The sequence below is a fragment of the Durio zibethinus genome, chromosome 8 (genome assembly GCF_047325235.1).
Source record: "Durio zibethinus cultivar Kanyao isolate XHJ-2024 chromosome 8, ASM4732523v1, whole genome shotgun sequence".
Lineage (NCBI taxonomy): Eukaryota > Viridiplantae > Streptophyta > Magnoliopsida > Malvales > Malvaceae > Durio > Durio zibethinus.
Window position 1 is genome coordinate 3576983 of NC_143169.1, and position 24082 is coordinate 3601064.

Genomic DNA, 24082 nt, shown 5'->3' on the forward strand with positions numbered 1-24082 from the left:
CATCAAATTAAAAATTTTTCTAAACATAAAAAAAATTAGAAGTCTCAACCAATTAAATTCAAACAACCAAATCCAAAAATTCCTCAACATAAAAAATCGAAAGTTCTAATATCAAGATAACAATAGTTTCACTAAGGCAATATTAAAATTGTAAACAAAAAAAAGAAGCGTTAAAACAAGCACTATTATTGGCATATATTATTCAAACACTTTCTTTTTTTTTTCCGTTAAGTAGTTAAAGTAGAAATAAACAACATTCAGTAGCTATTTTTTAGCCAAGGGGCGTAGCTAAAGGTTTAGCAAAATTACTCACTCAACCTTCAAATGTGCAGTAGTAGTTCATATTTGGAGTTGACGCTTTTGATTTTTCTATGTAAACTGATGTTAATTGAAGGTAAGGGTAGGCATGTAGATACAACATGCTCAATTTACAAACAGTTATGTTGAAATGAGGCATTAAGGAAGAGTGCTAGAAAGGAAAAGGGTGATTGCTAGGATGAGATGGGAAAAGAGAGAACAAAGACATCGTTGAAAGGGAGATTGAGGGAAAGGAAAAGCAAATGAGATTTGAGAAAAAGAGTTAAAGTGCTTAGGGTTATATATATATATATATATATATAAGGGTAAAATTATAAAATTTTAATTAAAATAATAAAAATATATATTTAAATAAAAAAAATTGATTAAGCTCATAAGTCGTTGGAGTGAAGTATTAGGATAGTTGAATTTGATTTACTTCATAAATTAAGCTGCTCGAATTCGAGTTCGATTCAATAATAATCGAATCGAATTCGAATTTTATTTGAGTTGAACTCGAATAATTTACAAGTACAAGTGTATTATTTACACCTTTAGCTTCGACATCTTGTTATTTTTGCATGTCTTGAAATTTAATATATAGTATAAAATCAAACATATCTATACACATTTCTTTATTTGAAAATACTATCAAAGTTTGTACAAATCATTTTTCAATTTAAGAAAATGATATTTAGACATTGTTATAGTGGATTATCCAACATCCAATAAATTTTCAATTTCCTATAATCTTATATCTAGGTTAGACCCATTCACTTACTGCCAATTGGTTTTAGGTTAGATGTTTAATATGTTATCAAAGTCAGAATTTTTTTTTGTTGCTTTTTCTCAATTTATCACATGAAAGACTTTTTTCATCTTCACCTACACGTGATAGGCGCCTGTTAAAGTGGGTTATCATCCATCTAATAAATTTTCAATTTCCTATAACTTTATATTCAGGTTGAGTTCTTTCACTTACTGTCAATTGATTTTAAGTTTAATGCTTAACAGACGTATGCTATAAAATGATTAGAAAGGAACATAAAAACTAGTTGTGACAATGAAAACTCTTTAAACTTTATCTAGAAAATACATAGTTTTTTTCCCAGTGAGGGTTTCATTTGGCTCCGCCCTTGATTGGATGGGGTAAAAAAAGTTTTCCTTTAATAATATAATAATGCTAAATGAAAATATGCCAAAATTTGTTGAATATGTGATTCTTAAAGGTCAAGTGGACAACATTTAAATTTGATCTTGGCAAATCTTTGTGGAAGAGATTGTTTACCTGAAAAACTAACTTGGAACAATTCCCAATATTTGTAAGCATTAACAAAGACTCAAGAGTCATGACAAATTACAAGCATTTATGGAAATTACAAACATAGCTAATTCCATAATTTGCCTAGACTATCATAAGCAAAATAATAGCTGGAAGAGAGGAAATTCTCGACAAAATGGAACCATTTTCTCCTCCAAAAAGGATTGATGAATAGAACAGTCACGAAACTCAACAAGAACACGAGATATGTTGCACCAAAGCTTGCGTAGAAGGCAATAAAATCAACTTCAAACCATTTCCCTTGTGCTTCATCTGAAGGAACAATTGGCAAGTATGGTGTCGGAGGGTTGGTGCAGTTTTTATTTAATGGCCATCCACAAAGCAATGGATTTTCTTCATAACTACTCTCTTCAAATGTTGAAAATTGATTGGTGGATGGAATTTTACCGGATAAATTGTTGTGTGACACATTGAAGACTTCCAAACGCACAAGGTTGGTCAGCTCCGATGGGATTTCCCCACTCAAATAGTTGTAGGAAAGGTCCAAACTTTCTATTTCAACGAGCTTTGAAAGAGAAATTGGAATGGGTCCTACTAATCGATTGTGAGACAAGTTCAATGCATGAATTGAGGATAGGTTCCCCAATGCTACTGGGATTTTCCCTGTTAGATTGTTACATGACAAATCAAGTCCGGACATCAAATATAAAAAGCCAGCCTTGTAAATGTCAAACCTATTTTTAGTGACAAAATCAAACTCAAATCGTGTTCTGTAAGCGGAATACCACTCAAAGTCATCAGAGATATATTTTAAGAGATTTCCATGTACCGTATAAGGTACAGTAACATCGAAATCAATACTATATTCTGGTGAATTGAGGATAGCACGTTTTGCCTCGATCTTTCCAAAGGAGATATTATAGAAGCATTGAGGTACTGGCCCAGAGAAACAGTTGTTGGAAAGATCCAAAGTGTTTATATTTGTCAATTGACAGAGCAACTCCGGAATTAAACCCTTTAGATAGTTATTCCCTAATGAAAGGACTTTCAAGCTAGGGAGGTTTCCATTGATATTGTAGGGAATACTGCCAGACAAGTTGTTATCTTTAAGATTCAACACCTTCAGAGCCGAGAAATTGAAAAGTTCACTTGGCATTGATCCCCAGAATTGGTTCCCTTCCAAATTAAGTTGCTTTAAAGCATTCTGATTAAAGCAATAAGGCAAGGGTCCCCTGAGAAGGTTGTGAGAAAGGTCCAAGTATTCCATTGAGAAAAGTTTCTCTTTACAAGGAAACTGGCCTCTAAATAAATTCTTGTTCAGAGAAAGTATTTGTAAGCTTGTCAAATTACCAATCCAACTAGGAATTTCACCTTCTATTCGGTTGTTGCTGATATCAAAAACTATTAATGACCAAAGTTCAACATTGTTTGGTAGAGATAGACTACCTGTGAACTGATTGTTTCTCAACTCGAGATACCATAGCTGACTCAATTTAAAATGGGAAGAAAATATTTCACCATGAAATTTATTATGTGATAACCACAAGAGTCTCAAGTTGGTGCACCATGTAAGTAACTCCTTAGGTACTTCTCCTGAGAAATTGTTAGAAGACAAATCCAATACCAGTAACTTGCTTGTGACACAAATTGACGATGGGAGATCACCTTCAAAATGATTATTGGACAAATTAATCCACATTGCATTTGATAATATTTTTCCGAAGTCATCTTGAAGTTGCCCACTGAAATGATTGCTGGAGACGTCAACCAATTGAATTTCTCTCGTAGAATTTGCTGGGAGATGAAATTGACCAGAAAAAGAGTTCTCCCTTAGATTTAAAAGTTCCAACTCAGTGTTGTTTTCAGCTAACCAGGTAGGGAACATACCACTCAAGTTATTGTAAGAGAGATCAATTGCTTTTATTCGATACTGGTAAAGGAGAAATTGAGGAGTGTTTTTCAGATTACAGTTAGAGAGTTTTAACGTCTCTAACTGAAACAATGGGCTTTGATGTAGATGGTCTGCATCTATCTTCAATTTGTCACCATCACAAGGAAGCATGATTGTCTTAAGCTTGGAGTGATTCATAAATAAGCTAAATTTGAATGAGCCTTCAAAATGGTTGCCTCCAAGATCAATGAGACGAAGAGAAGTCATATTGTTTAGGCATTGGGGAATGATTCCCTCAAAACTATTACCGTTAAGATCCAACTCTTGAAGTCTATTTAGTTCACATATACCTGGCAAAGGAAGAAATTTAGAGGAATATTTACATGAAAACATTATATATAATTCAATGCTAATTAAAGTTTGTTGTTTTTGCAAAAAAAAAAAAAAACAATTTAATCGCTATATATATATATCCGGTACATGCCTTTTAGTATATATATTTAAGCCCTTTTTATTCTTTTTGCACCAAACTAAAAGTATTACCTGGAATTGGTAAAGAGCCATTAAAACCATTCCCTGCCAAAGATAATGCCTTAAGCGAAGCCAGTTCCCTTACCGTAGAAGGAACATTCCCAACCAAATTATTAAAACTCAAATCTAATATCTCCAGTTTTGTTGAAGACTTCAAATCTATCACCAAATAAACAAAAATAAATAATGGTATTGGAAACACTTGTAAAGGATCTGCCTACAACTACAACTAAACCTTCAAAACTTCAAAAATCTATAATGTATAAAAGAAAGGTGTATAGGAGTACAGTGCATTGTGCTTATTTAAAAACTTCAAATCGTATTTAAAAATTTCAAAATTTTTATCCATTATCATTAGTTATGTTTCAAATGACCTATATATGTCCGTAGACAACTTTTTTTTTTTTATAATAATTATCCGTAAACAACTTTGATTTTTACTAAATTAGTAGATTAGGTTTTAGAAAAAGATTTGAATTTTTTACTTTACCATTTAAATATAAATAAAATTTAAAATCTAAAATTTTTATTAAAAAATATTATTTTTTATTAAAATTCAAAATTACTTTTAAAAAATTTATAAATATTTTAAATATTTTAAACTTTTTTAAATATTAAAAATTGATTTTAATACAACACTAAAAAAGAAAATTCAACAAAAAAAAAAGAGAAAGGGAAAGAATCGGGGACAAAGAGAAAGGATTGAAAGGAAAGAGAGAGAAGGGAGCGGGGAGGGGGCAAGTGGCTGTTAGAGTCGATTGGCTAGCTTGGGGCAAATCGGGCTTGATTTGCCCTGGATTAGTGTTGATCTGACTCATTTCTTCTAGATTTTTATCTATTAAAATTTTTATTTTTTTGTATTTATTCAAAATTTAACTTTTTTTATTTAAATCAAAATATTTAATTTTTGTTTTGAATTTTCTGAAATTTTTTATAAAATTTTTCATATTTTTTAAAACATTTGTAGCAATTTCAAATTAATTTTTCATTTTTTATTTTTTGTTGATGTAACAATGAATAATATGACGATTATTGAACTTTATTACATGTGTTAGGAATTTATTATATGTTTTGTCCAAACAACTACCTAATTAACGAAAATAGTCCCTAAAACTAAAGTGTTCAATGAAATGTAAGTTCAGATATTTAATTAAGATTTTTATTCCATAAGTATTAAATTAACAAAAAATGTATAGTGTTTAAGCTAAATGAATATTTAATCCTTTCTCAAATTCATATCTTCAGTAGCAAATGATGTTCAACGAAAAAAAATTTACGTAAAAATTTTGACGAATAAAACCAAAGCCAAAGTCTGCAAACCTATCTTCCTTAACTAGGAAGATCAAACTCAGCAAAGTAGAATAGAAACGAAGATGACCTTGGGAACAACAACTCAAACATACAACAAGCCATGGTAGAATGGAGGAGGAGGCTGTGACCTATGAGAGACTTTGGGGTGAAACAATTTCGAGGACTTGGGAGAGGTTTTGAAATTCACCTTATTTTGTGCTTAATGTTAAGCTTTGGAAACAATTTAGGTTTTCAAATCCATTGTAATCTTTACCTTGTTTTTTTGTTATACAAGAGATTTGTTTTTGTTGTAGAATAAATTTCTGTGGAACTGCATATACATACCTTGGTCAGAGAGGGACCCTTCCATACTATTATCAGAAAGATTGAGAAATTTGAGGGACGACAGAGATTCCAATGACTTCATAATATTTTTGTTGAATCTGTTGGAACTCAGATCCAAGTGCTCCAGCTTTCTTAGTTTAGATAACTTTTTTAAATCTAAGAAATTGTAAAGAATGATTGTCAACACTCAACTATCATCAAATCATACTTTATTTGAATAATTAGGGAAAGAAAAGGAGAAATAATAGAGCATTAAAGAGAAAAAAACAACTGAGGTAAATGGAAAATTCAAACTTGTTTAGAGATTACCCTGCATTGTTGGAGAGCCTTTTAGCAAGTTGCCGGTCAGATCCAAAAACTCCAAATTTTTCAAAACAGATAATTCTGCACGAAAATGATACTCAACAACCAACAAGAATTACATTCGAAACAACATTTCAATTGATTTTCAAATCAGACTTTCTTCTCCTTTCAGTAACAATAACCAAAAAAAAAAAATGCATTTAGTAATTTTTTTTATTGTAAAAAATAAAAATAAAAATAATGCTTTTAAATACATTGGAGTTTATTACATGCATGAAGCTGTTGCTCACAATCTTTTTTAATTATTTTTAAGACTTTTGATATGTGGGTGTTCTATGCAAAATATCGCTCTTAACTTATTTTGTAATTAATACTAAAATAAAAATATAACGAGTTTATTGTTAGAAAATTGTAAAATTATATTAAATCTTTGACTACACTTTCTTTTCATAAGTATTTGACTAACACTTTAAAACAACTAATTAAATATGTACGTAGTATATGTGATAGTCTAGGCGTTTCTATGAAAGAAATTAATATATTGCAATAACTATATTTTATATATATGGCTTTAAAATACTTTAAATATATTATTTATGTTAAATTTTGTTAATTTTTTTAAAAAATTTGATACATATAAAAAATATTATTATTTAATATCATTTAGTAACTCTGTTATAACTATTAAAAAAATCTTAATTTAACCACACTAAAAATCAAAACAAATTAATACTTAATATGATATTAATAACAAATACTGGACGTACCTTGGACAGGAAAGGATCCTTCTATGTCATTGTTCCCTATAATCAATTTTTTAAGAGATGTGAGAGCACTTAAGGACCGCAAAGAGTTATTTGAAAATTTGTTACCAGAAAGATCCAAAGTCTCAAGCTTATGCAGTCTCAACAAGCCACTAGAACCTGTAATTATATATATGTATAATTACAATTATCAAATTAAGTAGTCGAATAAATTTCAAAAGTACTATGTAATTGTAGCAATTTATTAATCAATGTACATATATTCATTCAGTAGAGTATATGTTATATAGCATTTAGCAGCATACCTTCCTTTTGAATCATATTAATCCAATACAAACTTAAATTGAAAATCCTTAACTCCTTAAATGGTTGGAATATATTGTGAAATTTAATTTAATATTTAAATTTTAAAAAATTTTAATGAGATATTTAAATTATAAATTTATTAATTAATGTGATACCCACTTTTAATGTAATTAGTCTTAAATTATGTATGTAACGGACAAATAACCCTTTTAAATATCATATTAATTAATATATTTATAGTTTAAATATCACATTAAATATTTTATTATAATTTAAAAATAATTTACAAGATTAATAATTTTTTATAAGATTAAAAAATTTTTATAATAAAAATTTTATTTTTACAAAAATTTATCTACCATTATGCATTTAAGCAACTTTGCATAATGTCATGTATCAAAAGAAACATTGCAGAGTCTTGTAGCAACGTGCATAGACATACATTTACGTGTGAAAATTTTTTAATCATTCAATTTGTAACAATATTAATTATTATCAAGAAATAAAAAATTTATAAAAGACATGTAGAAAAATGTCCAAATCATATTTGAAATTCCAAAATTTTTATCTATTTTCGTTGGTTACATGTCAAACGACATATATATATATATATATCCATCCTTAGACAATTTTCTTTCTTTATTAGTAAATTAAGTTTTAGAAATAAAATTTGAATTTTTACTTAATCATTTAAAATATCCAAAAAATTTAACATCTAAAATTTTTATTAAAAATTAAAAAAACATGATTTTTTATTAAAATTCAAAATTGCTTTGAAAAAATTTATAAATTTATAAAATATTTAAAATATTGAAAATTCTTTTTAAAAAAATTAAAACTTGATTTTTTTAATACAAAATTAAAAAAATTCAAAAAGAAAAGAAAAGAGGGAAAGAATGGATGAGAGAGAGGAAGCATTGAATGGGAAGAGAGAGAAAAGAGGGAGAAGAGGCACGAGACCGTTAGAGTCGATCCGGTATCCTAGTGTAGATCAGCTTTGATAGTCCTAATCAATGTAGTATATTAGATTTTTATAAATAAAAGATTTTATTTTTTTAAAATCATTTTTTATTTTTTGGTATTTATTCAAATTTTAACTTTTTATTTAAATCCAAATGTTTAGTTTTTTGTTTTGACTTTTTGAAATTTTTTGTAAATTTTTTCATATTTTTTAGAAAATTTAAATTTTATCTTTTTTATTTTTTGTTGACATAGCAATGGATAATTTGGTAATAACAAAACATTTTTTTTACATGTATTAGGATTTTATTAAATGTTTTGTCTATGATAGTTGCTTAATTAACAAAAATAGTCCCACGATCAAAATGTTTAATGAAATGCAAGTTCAAATATTTAATTACAATTTTTTATTTTTAAATAGTAAATGATTAGAAAATGTACAGCACAGGAGCTAAATGAATGTTTAATCCTTTCTCAAATTCATATTTTCACTAGCAAATGATGTTCAAGCAAAAAAAAAAAAAGAGGAAAAATTACGTAAAACTTTTAATGAATAAATCCAAAGCCAAAGTCTGCAAACCTATCTTCCTTAAGTAGAAAGATCAAACTCAGCAAAGCAAAATAAAAACAAAGATGACCTTGGGAACAACGACTCAAGCATACAACAAGCCATGGTAGCATAGAGGAGGCTGTGACCTATGAGAGACTTTGAGGTGAAACAATTTCGACGTCTTGGGAGAGGTTTTGGAACTCACCTTATTTTGTGCTAATGTTAAGCTTTGGAAACAATTTAGGTTTTCAAATCCTTTGTAATTTTACCTTGTTTTTTTGTTATACAAGAGAGATTTGTCTTTGTTATAGAATAAATTTTTTTGGAACTGCATATACACAAAGGGACCCTTCCATGCCATTTTCAGAAAGATAGAGAGATTTGAGGGATGGTAGAAATTCCAATAATCTTATAATATCTTTGTTGAATCTATAGAAACTCAGATCCAAGTACTCCAACTTTCTTAGTTTAGATAACCATTTTAAATCAAAGAAATTGTAAAGAATAATTGTCAACACTCAACTATCATCATACCGTACTTTATTTGAATAATTAGAGAAAGAAAAGGATAAAAAATAGAGCATTGAAGAGAAAAAATCAACTGACGAAAATGAAAAATTCAGACTTGTATAGAGGTTACCCTGCATTGTTAGAGAGCCTCCTAGCCAATTGTTGCTCAGATCCAAAAACTCTAAGTTCTCCAAAACAGATAATTCTGCACGAAAATAATACTCAATAACCAACAAAAATTACATTCAAAACAACATTTGAATTGAATTTCAAACCGGACTTTCTTCTCCTTTAAGTAACAATAACAAAAAATAAATGCATTTGGTAAAATTTTTATTGAAAAAAATAAAAATAAAATAATGTTTTTAAAAACATTGGAGTTTATTACAAGCTTGAAGTTGTTGCTCATGTTATCTTTTTTTAATTATTTTTAAGACTTTTGATATGTGGGTATTGTACGTGCCATATTGTTCTTAACTCTTTTCTAATTAATACTAAAATAAAAATTTTAAAAATTATTATTAGAAAATTAAAAAATTATATTAAATATTTGACTATACTTGCTTTTCATAAGTATTTGACTAACACTTTAAAATAACTAATTAAACATGGAGAAATACCTACATAAAATTTTATAGGTAGAGTTCATGAGGTTTTTTATTAGAAATAAGTAAACAAAAACTAAAATTAAAAATCAAAATTGATAAATTGAAAGATATCATCACATAGATCAAACATGTAAAATTTGAAAAAAAATTTAATAAAATTTGATATATTTATTAAATAAATATTTTAATAAAAATATTGATAAAAATTTTATCATTGAATAAATATCAATCAAATTTAAATTATAAATAATATTTTTAATAATTTTTTTATATATTAATAATTTTTACATTGAACTCTATTAATTTATCAATTTAGATTTTTTAGTAAATTTTTATTTATTTATTTATGATAAGAAACCTCACGAACTCCACCTATTAAACTTCATGTAAGTTTTATCCATTAAACATTTGTGTAGTATATGTGGATGTATAGGCGCTTATATGAAAAAAGTTAATAAATGCAAGAAACATACTAAATATATGTCTTAAAAATACTTTAAATATATTATTTATGTTAACTTTTGTAATTAATACTAAAACATAAATATGACGAGTTTATTGTTAAAAAATTATAAAATTACAATAAATCTGACTACACTTTTTATTCATAAATATTTGACTAACAGTTTAAAATAACTAACTAAACATGTACGTAGCATATGTGAGTGTCTAGGCGTTTATTTGAAAGAAATTAATATATTCCAATAACTATATTATATATATCACTTTAAAAAACTTTAAAAATATTATTTATGTTAAATTTTGTTAATTATTTAAATATACCATTTTTTAAATACAATAAATATCAAAAAATTATTATTTAATATTATTTAGTAACTCTATTATATTATATTAAAAAAATCTTAATTTAACTACACTAAAAATCAAAATAAATTAATACTTAATATGATATTAATAACAAATATTAGACGTACCTTGGACAGGAAAGGGTCCTTCTATGTCATTGTCAGATAGAATCAATTTTTTAAGAGACGTGAGTGTACTTAAGGACTGCAAAGAGTTATTTGAAAAGTAGTTACCAGAAAGATCTAAAGTCTCAAGCTTTTGCAGTCTCAACAAGCCATTTGAACCTGTAATTATATATATGTATAATTACAATTATCAAATTAACTAGTCAAAGAAATTTTAAAAAAACTATGCAATTGTAGCAATTTATTAATTAATGTACACATATTCATTCAGCAGGATATATGTTACATTGAGCTTTATTAATTTATTAGTTCGGATTTTTTATTAAAATTTTTATTTTTTATTTTTTTGATAAGAAACTTCACAAACTCCACCTATTAAACTTCATGTAAGTTTTATCCATTAAACATTTATGTAGCATATGTGGATATGTAGGCGTTTATATGAAAAAAGTTAATAAATGCAAGAAATATACTAAACATGTCTTAAAAATACTTTAAATATATTATTTATGTTAAATTTTGTAATTAATAATAAAATAAAAAATGACAGGTTTATTGTTAAAAAATTACAAAATTATATTAAATCTTTGACTATACTTTTTATTCATAAGTATTTGACTAACACTTTAAAATAACTAAGTAAACATGTACGTAGTATATGCAGGAGTCTAGGCATTTATATGAAAGAAATTAATATATTCCAATAACTATATGATATATATATATGGCTTTAAAATACCTTAATTATATTATTTATGTTAAAATTTGTTAATTATTTAAATATACCAGTTTTTTTTATAAATACAATACATATCAAAAAATTATTATTTAATATTATTTAGTAACTCTGTTACAAAGTATTAAAAAATCTTAATTTAACTAAACTAAAAATCAAAACAAATTAATACTTAATATGATATTAATAACAAATATTAGATGTACCTTGGATAGGAAAGGATCCTCCCATGCGAGTGTTACTTAAAATCAATTTTTTAAGAGATGTGAGAGCACTTAAGGACTGCAAAGAGTTATTTGAAAAGTAGTTACCAGAAAGATCCAAAGTCTCAAGTTTTTGTAGTCTCAACAAACCATTTAAACCTGTAATAAATAATATATATGTATAATTACAATTAGCAAATTAACTAGTCAAATAAATTTAAAAAATACAATGAAATTGTAGCAATTTGTTAATTAATGTACACATTCATTCAGCAGGATCTATGTTATATAGCATTTAGCAGCATACCTTCCTTCTGAATCAGATTAATCCCATACCAACTTAAATTGAGAATCCTTAACTCCTTAAATGGTTGGAATATAGATTGGTTAAGCATAGATGGTAAGGGTTCTCCATAAATACTTTCGCCTACATTGCCAAGAGAAAGTTCAATGACATGACCCGTGGTGTTAGCGCACTTGACACTCTCCCAGCGGCAACATTCTGGATCATCTTCACCCCATGAAGGTCGAAGAAAATAGCCTGCATACCCATTTGATTGGAAGTATGCCTTGATTTTCAATAGACTCCTCCTCTCCTCTTCATAGCAAGCTTGGTGCTCATGGAATTGGACCAACAACAATAATAAAAACAACTTACACATAGCCATTGATTTCTGTTTTGAAATCTGATGCTGCTACTGCACGAATGCACTCAAGCTAAGGTTTATATAAAAACATAAGATATACGTGCGATGCATCAATTGGCGTCAAGCCTCAAAATATACAGTAATCCGACCTTGCTTCACACGTTTGTCCTCTGCTCCGGGATATTTTGTTTCTTCTTAGTATTTATGGTGGGATTCCAAAAGTCTTCCTTTTCAGATTTTAAGGACATCCAAAGACAAATTAGAAGTCCTTTCGTCTGTCATATTTATTGCTTTCATTTTAGTTCATGTCTGCTACATTCATTTCCACAGACACGATGCCATCTTTTTCAACTTTTTTACAATATTATCATTGACTCGAGATGATGACTATGAACGCACCAGCCCAACTTACACCGAGCCATTAATTTCTGCCCGAAATTTGATGCTACAACTGCATGCACTCAAGCTAAGCTTTATATAAATACATAAGATATACGTGCAACGCATCAATTGGCCTCAAGTTTCAACTTCAATATTGGGTTATCCAATTATACAGTAATAGGACCTTCTTCCACACGTTTACCCTCTGCTCCGGATATTTTCTATCTTCTTACTAGAGTGGGATTCCAAAAGTTAAAGTCCTTTTGCGTCTGCCATATTTATTTCCACAGACATGATGCCATTTTTTCCAAACTTTTTTATGACTCGAGATGATGACTTTGAACATACCAAAATTTACTCAAAGGAAACTCCTTCATAATTTACTCAAAAACAAGTTTCTGCATAGGTTCCTCGAGGAACACGCCCCTGAAGTAATGTCAATAAAACTTCATGTATTTACTTAAACTCATTTCAAAATAATTAATTCAATATTTTAATTAACACAATTCACACTATACAAATTGTAATAACATAAATATTTCAAATTATGAAGAGAACATAAATTAAGGATAACTATTTATAACCGTACAATTATAATTTATAAGTAGTCAAAAAATATACAATTGTAATTTATCTTTTCCTAAAGTCCTTAGGCTTCGGTCTCTTGTACCCAAAAAAAAGAAAAAACATTTGATACTTACTGGAAATAGAGTTTCGTTGAAAACTCTAAAAAAAATTAATTTAAATTTTATTAAGCTCACAGGATTATAATTTAAAATTTATGATAAATTTCTTAGTTTTAAGAATTTATAAATAATAATTATTTGGTATAATAAATGAGATTTTGAACATCTTTTAAATTATAAGATATAAGATAAAGTAATAAAGCCAAAAAATAAAATTAAGAATTTTAATTTTACAGTCAAGTTAAATAGATTATATATATATATATATATATATATATATATATATATATACACACACACAAAGGGTTTATAAAAATTTCTGTTTGAAATTTGATACTGCAACTGCATGCGCTCAAGCTAAGCTTTATATAAATATATAAGATATACGTGCAATGCATCAATTGGCCTCAAGTTTCAACTTCAATATTGGGTTATCAAATTATACAGTAATAGGGCCTTCTTCTACACGTTTACCCTTTGCTTCGGATATTTTCTTTCTTCTTAGTGTAGTGGAATTCCAAAAGTCGTCCTTTCGTGTCTAGCATAGTTATTTCCACAAAAATGATGCCATCTTTTTCAACATTTCTACATTATTATTGACTGGAGATGATGACTTTGAACATACCAAGTTTGAGTGATTAATAAGTCAAGCTAGCCCAGCAATTTAAATGCAACTCTGTTTTTTTTTTTTTTTATTATTATTTTGAATTTTCAAAGAAAACTCCTACATAATTCCCACATAGTTATAGGTTCCTAGTGGAACTCACCCCTGAATTCATGTCAATAAAACTTCATGTATTTACCTAAACTCATTTGAAAATAATTAATTCAATATTTTAATTTGCACAATTCACACAATACAAATTGTAAAAACATAAATATTTCAATGCCTCGCGCCTCAACTTCGATAGTACCGGGGAATGAAAATATACGGTAATAGGACCTCCTTCCACACGTTTACCCTCTGCACCGGATATTTTCTTTCTTGTTACTAAAGTGGGATTCCAAAAGTTAAGTCCTTTGGTGTCGGCCATGTTTATTTCCACAGACATGATGCCATCCTTTTCAAACTTTTTTATGACTCGAGATGATGACTTTGAACACACCAAAATTTACTCAAAGGAAACTCCTTCATAATTTACTCAAAAACAAGTTTGTGCGTAGCTTCCTCCAGGAACTCACCCCTGAATTAATGCCAATAAAACTTCGTGTATTTACTTACACTCATTTCAAAATAATTAATTTAATATTTTAATTAACACAATTCACACTGTACAAATTCTAATAACATAAATATTTCAAATCATGAAGAGAACATAAATTAAAGGTAACTATTTATAAGTGTACAATTATAATTTATAAGCAGTCCAAAAATTTTCTCAGAACAAATTATTAATAAAGAAAAAAAATCAAATAAATATTGCAATCGTGTCTTCCCTCATGCATTTGTTTCCACAACTCCCACCCGTCAAAAATTCCACAATCCTTTTCCCACACAATTTAAAGTGTTAATATTTTAGGATATATATCCTTTTGCATCTTGACATTTAATTTTAGAGTCAAGTAAATTACTTTATTTTATTTTTTTCAAAAGAAATATTTTAGCATATATTTATTAATATATTTGAAAATAATATACTAATAAAAAAGATGAGTTCATAAAATTATAAAATAAAAATATTATTGTGACAACATTATATTTTTTAACAATAATAAGATTTACAATTAAAGGTAGAATTACTAATTACAAATTTTATCAATGAGTTATACATTTTTTTAGATTTTTTGGTAATTAAAAATTAAAATAGAAAAGATGCATGAATAAATTAATTATTAAATATTTTGTCAAAACAAATAAATTAAAAGTATTTTTAAAAGAATGTAACAAAATTTTTAAATTAAAAATTACGGTACATTTCTATCTTTTCCTAAAGTAAATCCAATATGATTATTTGTTAAAAAAATACAACAACACAAAAATCTAAAATAAAAATAAAAGTGAAAAATGATACGGAGAAGTTGAAATAAGCTAAAAAAGAAAAGATATTGTAGGGTTTAATCCAAAAAAAAAGAAAAGATACATGTTTTTTTTTTTTTACAGGCATGATGCCGTCTTTTTCAAACTTTTTTACAATATTATTATTGACTCGAGATGATGACTTTCAACATACCAAGTTTGATTGATAAATTAGTCAATCTATCTCAGCAATTCAAAGGAAACCCCCACATAATTTACGCTAAAACAAGTTTCTGCATAGGTTCCTCAAGGGACTCACCCTTAAATTGATGTCAATAGAACTTCATGTATTTCCTTAAACTCATTTGAAAATAATTAATTTAATATTTTAATTAGCGCAATTCACACTATTCAAATTGAAATACCATAAATATTTTAAATCATGAAAAGAACACAAATTAAGAGTAACAATCGATAAGTTTATAATTATAATTTATAAGTAGTTCAAACACGTGCATCGAATGAATTACAAACAAGTTTTTTTTCCTTTTTCTCAATTCGCTCCACTACCTTCTCCCATTCAAAGAACAAATGTACAAAGAAAAAAAAGCAAATAAACATTACAATCATGTCTTCCCGCATACTTGTGTTTTCCGCAACTCCCCCTGAACAAAAATTCCACATTCATTTTCCTACACAATTTAAAAGCTAAGATTCTGTGGGGCCAGATATGGGGCGTGATACGTGTTGATGTAAGACCTAAAACAATCTTTGAAAATTAGTTTTTAAACACTTGGCTAATTTCTGAGTTATATGACACTTGCTGTTCTCCTATTAATTAAACAAAGAAAAAAATCCGAAGTAGAAGTTTAATTCAACTAGTTTATCATAATGGAATTGGTAAATAGATAGAGAATTTAAGTGTTTTTCTTTTCTTTTTTGGACGAAGGGGAATTTAAATTTTAATATTTGAGGATAAATATCTTTTTTGCAATGACTGATCTTAACATTTAGTTTAGAGTCAAGTAATAATATTCAAAATACTTTATTTTATGTTTCTTTAAAAAAAATATTTTATAATATACTAAAAAAATATTAATAAAATTATAAAATAAATATATTATTATGACAACATTTTATATTTTAACAATAATAAAATTTATAATTAAAGGTAGAATTACTAATTACGCATTCTATCAATGAATTATAAATTTTAAAAAAAATTGACAATTAAAAATTAAAATAAAAAAGATGTATGAATAAATTAATTATTAAATATTTTATCAAAACAAGATAACTAAATGTATTTTTAAAAGAACATAGTAAAAATTTGAGATTAAAAATTATGGTGTTTTTCTATCTTTTCCTAAATTAAATCCAATATAATTTTTTGTTGGAAAAAAATTATGACAATATAAAGATTTAAAGTAAAAATAAAAGTGAAAAGTGGTATGTAGAGGAAAAGTTGAAATAAGCTCAAAAAGAAAAGGGATCGTAGGGCTTAGTTCATATAGTTTACCTAACTTATCGTACGGTGGATTCATGTCAAATTAGAGATCAATTTTTAAAATTTGCAATTTATCTTTTTCTAATGCCTTTAGGCTTCGGTCTCTTGTATAAAAAAAAAAAGAAAAAAAAAGATTTGGTACTTATTGGAAATAGAGTTTTTGTTGAAAACTCTAAAAAAAAATTTAAATTTTATTAAGCTCACAGGATTATGATTTAAAATTCCTGATAAACCTATTAGTTTTAAGAAATCTTAAATAATGAATATTGGGTATAATAAATAAGATTTTGAACATCTCTTAAATTGTAATATATAAGACTAAGTAATAAAACCAAAAAATAAAATTAAGAATTTTAATTTTAAAGTCAATTTAAATATATTATATATATTTATACACACACACACACACACACAAATTTTAGGAGGGCCAAGCCCTCTTTGTTCCTATTACCATCACCTCTATCCTTTTGGTTAATAAGGTAAATAGGTATAGCAAAACATTAAGGCTTGAAATGCAATCCTTAAATTTCTAAGATTTAAGTTGATATTAGAGATGTAAATGGGTAAGATATGGGTAGGTAGAGTATTTTCCATTTCAATCTATGAATTTTAATGTTATATTCATCCTCATACCTATATCCAATAGATATTTTAAATTTATTTTTATCCTCATTTTTACGGATATTTAATGGGTATAGGTAATACTCATACCCATAGCTTAAAAAAAACTAAAAACTAAAATTTTTTAGCTTTTTTTATTTTTATCTTGTATATTTAGGTAATTTTTTATAAATATATGTTAATATATATTTTTCAATAAAAATATATTAACTTTAATTTATATTATTTAATAAAAATTATATATTAGATATATATAAATATATATATGTAGGGTACGAGTACGGGTACGAAATGGGTGTTATATTATCTATCCTCATCCTCGTACCCTCTAAAAATTTAAAATCATATCCATTCTCATATGTGTACTCATAATATAACACCCATCTGTATCATTATTAAGATAAAAAATCATATTTTTTATTGAATATGAATAAGATTAACATCTCTAATTGATATTACATAATGACGTTTAATGACTGCTGCAAGATACCTCATGCTTTGACTTGTGAAACTTAATGTATGTTTTCAGAAGTGCATTTCTTTTGGTGTGTCATCTATTTTAAAGTTGGAAGAGAAGTTTAAAATAGAAGTGTCATGACCAAACCAAGCCAACTAGTTCAGGCAAGCCCATCAAATTAAATATGTTTAGGTCCGCTTTATTTAAATTTGTTATTAAATATTAAAATATATTTTGATATTAATGTTTTAATGACTTAAATTGAATTTTAAAATTAAAATTCAATAAAAATTTTTTTATATTAAAATAATCTCATGCATCTATGCTTATCAAATCTTATCCAATATATTTACATTAGTATTTTTGTTATATTATCTTTATAAGTTTTTATATATTAATATTTTTATTTAAATATTATATAAGCTTTCTTCAGTCCTTAAAATTTTCTTTAAATGATAAAATATCTAAATATTTATTCTTTTGTTTTTAAAATATTTAATTTTTTTAAAAAAAATTGACATGTTAAATATGCTAAACCAAATAAGAAATCAAACTAAATTGAATTATTTCAATTGGTTGGTTTGGTTTTCATTGTAATTAGGATTAATTTGGTGTCAAAAATTTTGATTTGTTATGAGATTTTTCCTTAAACCAAACAAAACCAAGCTGCACCATTCTTACTCATGTTATTCGCTAGTATTCGTATAAGACAAGGCAAATCTTTTAAACTCTCCCTTTCAGAAAGCCATTAAAGGAAGAAGGGATTCTCCGAAAATATCATTCTTTATTGATGAACTAAAAAAGGCTCTTTGGAAATCTGATTTAACTTCAATTTTCTTAAGAAGTCTTAGAAATTCATGAATGGTAATTTGATGGATTTTCTGATGTAGTATCATAGATCAAGCAGAATTTTGAAAAGAAGCTTAAAAAGAGTGGAACAGAAAAAAAATGTTAAAGAAAATAAAGGATCATCTATAGCATTATCATAACATCTAGATCCTAGGATCCATCGTCAGACATTGACTTAAGAGTCACCACCAATCTTTTTTTATCTAGGTGTGATTGGCCACCTAAGAAATATGTCCTTTCAGGGAACACCTAAGTTTAAGGGTCCTTAAAAGAATAAGTTCAGGTCTACTAACCAGAACAAGGTTCGGGAGTTCAGTTACATGTAAGGAAGGTTGTAGCACCCTCATAACGCCCATCAAAAGATGGTACCGACTTAATTTTGTGTTATCCAATGAGCTTTAAATTTTTACCAAGTAATTAACTATTGAAAATTATTCTCAATTGACTCTAATACTTTTAGCAGAAAATTGAGAAAATCCCCTCACCTCAAGAGTATGCAAGAAAACTACTATTTCACTTGCAGAGGCTCCATCGTCGGATTAATTAACATTAAAAAAAATTCAAAGGAAATAAAAAAAGAAAAAAAGAAAAATGATTGCTTTTATACAAGGGAAAATTGATACTTTCAACTTTTCCTCATAAAACCCTTTTTGAAAATTTATTTTTAAGAAAAATTGATACTTTTAACTTTTTCTCAAAAATATTTTTTGGAAACTTTAATTTCGAGAAAAATTGATACTTTCAACTTTTCCTCAAAAAACCCTTTTTGAAAATTTATTTTTAAAGAAAATTGATACTTTCAACTTTTCTTCAAAAATATTTTTTGAATTCTATTTAAAGAAAATAAAATAATAAAATGAAAATACGAATAAAAGAAAATAAATAAATAAAAAAACTAAGCAAACCTAATATAATAATAATAATAATAATAATAATGATAATAATAAATGAAAAAAAAAACCTGGGAATGGCTTGGAGACGCGGCTCGGAGTGTCGGCTTGGCTCAGCTAACGGCTCGGAGAGGTGAGTTATGTGCGGGTTGAAAGCGGGTCAACGCTCGGGTCGGGTCGGATCTTGACAAAACGCGCGGATCCTCTAGGTTACTTAACGCAGAAACGTCATCATTTTGGAAGGATATATAACGCTGATTCTTTCATTTTTTTAGCAAACCGAGCCTTCATTCTCTCTCTCCCTTTCTTTTCTCTCCCTTCTTTCTAAAATTCCCAAAGAACTCTGGTTGAATATTCACCAGATTCTGGAAATTTCATCAGAATCTGGGTTTTTCGTCAAAAGTTCGTCGAAAAGTTGGTCGATTTTTGAAAATTCTTACCGAAAACTAGGTAGCTGGACGAAAACTTCAAGCTTGACCGAAATAGTTGCCAAAAAATTCAACCTTCGTCGAAAAATTAAACTGGAATCTGGAAATTTTTCAAAAATTTCTAGAAACAAATTCGTAAAAAAATCTCCAAAAAATTCTCACCGATTCCTAAAGCTATTCTAACGCCTCTAAACCCTTTTTCAGCTTTCAAATCTCTTCTGTCTGCCTTTTTTTCTTAGCCAGTAACTCTTTTTTTTTCTCCATTTTTTCCTTTGATCCGAGGGTCCTTTTATAGGGATTGATCAAAAGAGTTTCTGATCAATCCCAACTCCTCTTCGGATCAAGATTCAATCATTGAATCCAATATGGACTCTGATTGAATCACAATCCAATCTTCAGCCGAAAAAAAATCAAATAATAAAAAAAAATATTAATAGATAAATAATAAGATAAACCAAAAAATTAATAGATAAATTATAATATATAATCAGATAAATATATATAAATATTAACAGAAAAAAAAGTAATAATAATAATAAGGATATATATTAATAAATAGTAATAATAAATAAAAAAATAATAAATACATAAGATAAAAATAAAAGAAAAATATATATAAATAATAATAATAACAATAATATATATAAATAAAATAAAAATATAAAATACAAAATTGAAAAAAGAAAATGGGCTTACCCATTTGGACCAGGCCCAATTGATCCGGGCCTGGACCAAATTGGGTGTCTACAGCTGCTCTTCTTTGCACATTTTCTATGAAACAAAAATTGCGCAAAGACGTAGACACTCATTCAAAACTCAACTCGACCCTTTTTTTTATTTTTTTATGTTTAAGATTTGATCAAGACTACTCTAAGCAGAGGCTCAACGACTTTGAAAAACATAAACCATGCTCCTCTAATCAGAGGCTCAATGACTTTGAAAATAAATAAACAATGCTCCTTTAATCAGAGGCTTAACGACTTTGAAAAATAAATAAAGGCTCTTCTAATCAGAGGCTTAACGACTTTGGAAAAATAAATGGCTCCTCTATCAGAGGCTCAATAACTTTGGAAAGATAAACAAAGCTTCTCTAAAAAGAGGCTCAACGATTTTAAAGATGAATAAACATTGCTCCTCTAATAAGAGGCTCAATGACTTTGAAAAATAAATAAAGCTCCTCTAATCAGAGGCTTAGCGACTTTGAAAAACATAAATGGCTCCTCTATTCAGAGGCTCAATGACTTTGAAAAATAAATAAAGGCTCCTTTAATCAGAGGCTTAACGACTTTGGAAAAATAAATGGCTCCTCTAATCAGAGACTCAACAACTTTGGAAAGATAAACAAAGCTCCTCTAATCAGAGGCTCAACGATTTTGAAGATAAATAAACAATGCTCCTCTAATCAGAGGCTCAATGACTTTGAAAAATAAATAAAGCTCCTCTAATCAGAAGCTCAATGACTTTGAAAAACATAAATGGCTCCTCTAATCAGAGGCTTCAACGACTTTTTTTAAAAAAATAAAAGGGCTTCTCTAATCAGAGGCTCAACGACTTTTAGAAGAAATAAATGGTTCCTCTAATCAGAGGCTCAACGACTTTGAAAAATAAATAAAGGCTCCTCTAATCAGAGGCTTAACGACTTTGGAAAAATAAATGGCTCCTTTAATTAAAGGCTCAACAACTTTGGAAAGATAAACAAAGCTCCTCTAATCAGAGACTCAATGACTTTGAAAAATAAATAAAGCTCCTCTAATCAGAGGCTCAGCGACTTTGAAAAACATAAATGGCTCATCTAATCAAAGGCTCAATGACTTTTAGAAGAAATAAATGGCTTCTCTAATCAGAGGCTCAACGACTTTTAGAAGAAATAAATAGCTTCTCTAATCAAAGGCTCAACGACTTTGGAAAAATAAATGGCTCCCTAACAATCATGTCCAAAGGAGTTGAAAATTGTGTTTGAAGGAATTTCAGGAGATTATGCCCAAAGGTCTTATAAATCAACCCTGATACCAAGAGACATCCTATTTTAAGGATTAGGAACTTACCTGACAAGCTTTTTCTCAAATTTAAAAATGTCTTCACATCTATCTCCTCTATGTGAGATTTTGGAATACCTCTACTTCTTGAATTTATGTAGTATATGCTATGCAATGTATATGAAATTCAATGCATGTTATTGAAATGTTGGCTAATTAACTCCTATTCAGTTGTGGTATTCAAGCTTCTCAAGCTCTTTTCTTGAGCCCCGAACCCTTTGATTCTTCAAAAACTAGATTATGCTGCTCTTCTAAGATCGAGCCAGTGTAGCTCTCAATCATCTCTTCCACTCATATTCTTTCTATAAAAAATCTCTTTCCAAATTCAATGTCCTTATCAGGAACTGAACATCTCAATCCTGCCTTTATCACTCTTGACTTATTCAATGTAATGTAAAAATCTTTCATGCCATTATTCATTTATCAATTATTATTTCAAACTCAAAAGGTAAGAATGCATTTGCACATTTCTTCCATTATAGGGTATTAAGAAGAAAAGAATAAGAATAGTTAAGAAATAGTCATAAAAAAAAAAGACAAATAGAATGTCTTTTATTAGCAAAGTGTTGGCAAACTTTGACCAGGAAAGAATTACAAGGATAAGTGAGGGGACAAAGCCCAAAAATGAACAATCGAAAAATCATGATAATATATCTCAAGGTTTTTTTGAAAAAACTCAACCCTCTGATGTATTTAACAACTTGGAGCTCCTCTAAATATGCTAGTCTCCATGCCAACGAATTTTCAAATTTGATACTATATTCTCCTTATCTAAGCCGCCTTTTTAGGTTTTCAACTTAGATAAACCTCCTATGACTCAAACCGCTCTTTTAGGGTTTTCACCTTGAGTCCTCCTTTTTCATTCATTTTTTTTCTTTTTTTCATTTTCTTTTTTCATTTTTTTTCATTTTCATTTTCAAGCATAGTATTTCTTCACAGCATCAGAATTTATAAGATGGGGTAAATCATTTTCATCCATCTCAGTCAATATTAACGTTTCACCCGAGAAAGCTCGTTTCACCACATATGGCCCTTTCCAATTCGGAGTCCATTTTCCTCTACTATCGTGCTGGATTGAGAGGATTCTCTTCAAGACCAACTCTTCTTCTCGAAAGTGACGGGATTAAATCTTTTTATCATGAGCCTTCATCATTCTTCTTTGATATAGCTGATCATGGCATAGTGCAGTCAATCTCTTTTCCTCTATGAAATTTAATTGTTCATAGCGTCCTTGAATCCATTCAACTTCTTCCAAGTCAATTTCTTTTAGAACCCTCAAGGATGGGATCTCTACTTCCACTGGTAGTACAACTTTCATCTCATAAACTAAAAAAAATGGGGTTGCTCCAGTAGAGGTATGAACTGATGTTCGATATGCATGTAGTGCAAATAGCAACTTCTCATGCCAATCTTTATAAGTTTCAGTCATCTTTTCCAGAATCTTTTTTATGTTCTTATTGGCTACCTCAACTGCTCCATTCATTTTCGGACGATATGGTGCTGAATTATGATGCTTAATCTTATATTGAGCACATATTTCTTGCATCATCTTACTATTTAGATTCTTGGCATTGTCTAAAATAATTCTCTCTAAAAGTCCATATCTATAGATGATCTCTCTTTTTATGAACTTGCAAACCACAGATCGTGTCACACTTGCATATAACGCTGCCTCTACCCATTTTGTGAAGTAATCTATCATCATAAAAATGAATCTGTGCCCGTTAGAAGCCTTTGGGGTGATTGGACCAATGACATTCATGCCCCACATTGAGAATGGCCATGGTGGTGCCATAACATGTAAAGCAGATGGCGAAGCATGAATCTTATCAGCATATATCAGGTATTTATGACATTTATGAGCATAGTCAATGCAATCATTCTCCATCATCAACTAGTAATATCCTGCTCTCATGATCTATCTCACAATCATATGTCCACTGGTATGTGCCCCATATATTTCATCATGCACCTCTTCAATGATTTTTCTCGCTTCAGTCTTACTTACGCACCTCAATAATACTTGATCTCAACTTTTTTTGTACCAAACATCCTCATCTAGGAAAAAGCTCATAGCCAATCTTCGGATGACCTTTTTATCATTTTTTGTTACTT

At 28.1% G+C, this 24082-nt stretch overlaps 1 protein-coding gene across 1 annotated transcript; it reads right to left on the reverse strand.

Moving 5' to 3' along the window:
* Positions 1-1600: 1600 nt before the first annotated feature.
* LOC111293530 (uncharacterized) lies at positions 1601-12295 on the reverse strand. The gene is made up of 9 exons (XM_089764593.1): positions 11816-12295; positions 11512-11667; positions 10573-10728; positions 9160-9234; positions 6707-6862; positions 5946-6020; positions 5637-5792; positions 4014-4160; positions 1601-3820 (listed from the first exon to the last, which is right to left on the reverse strand). Exons 1-9 carry the CDS (start codon positions 12174-12176, stop codon positions 1686-1688), a joined length of 3417 nt encoding a protein of 1138 aa, XP_089620719.1. The 5' UTR covers positions 12177-12295; the 3' UTR covers positions 1601-1685.
* Between the last annotated feature and the right edge of the window lie 11787 nt (positions 12296-24082).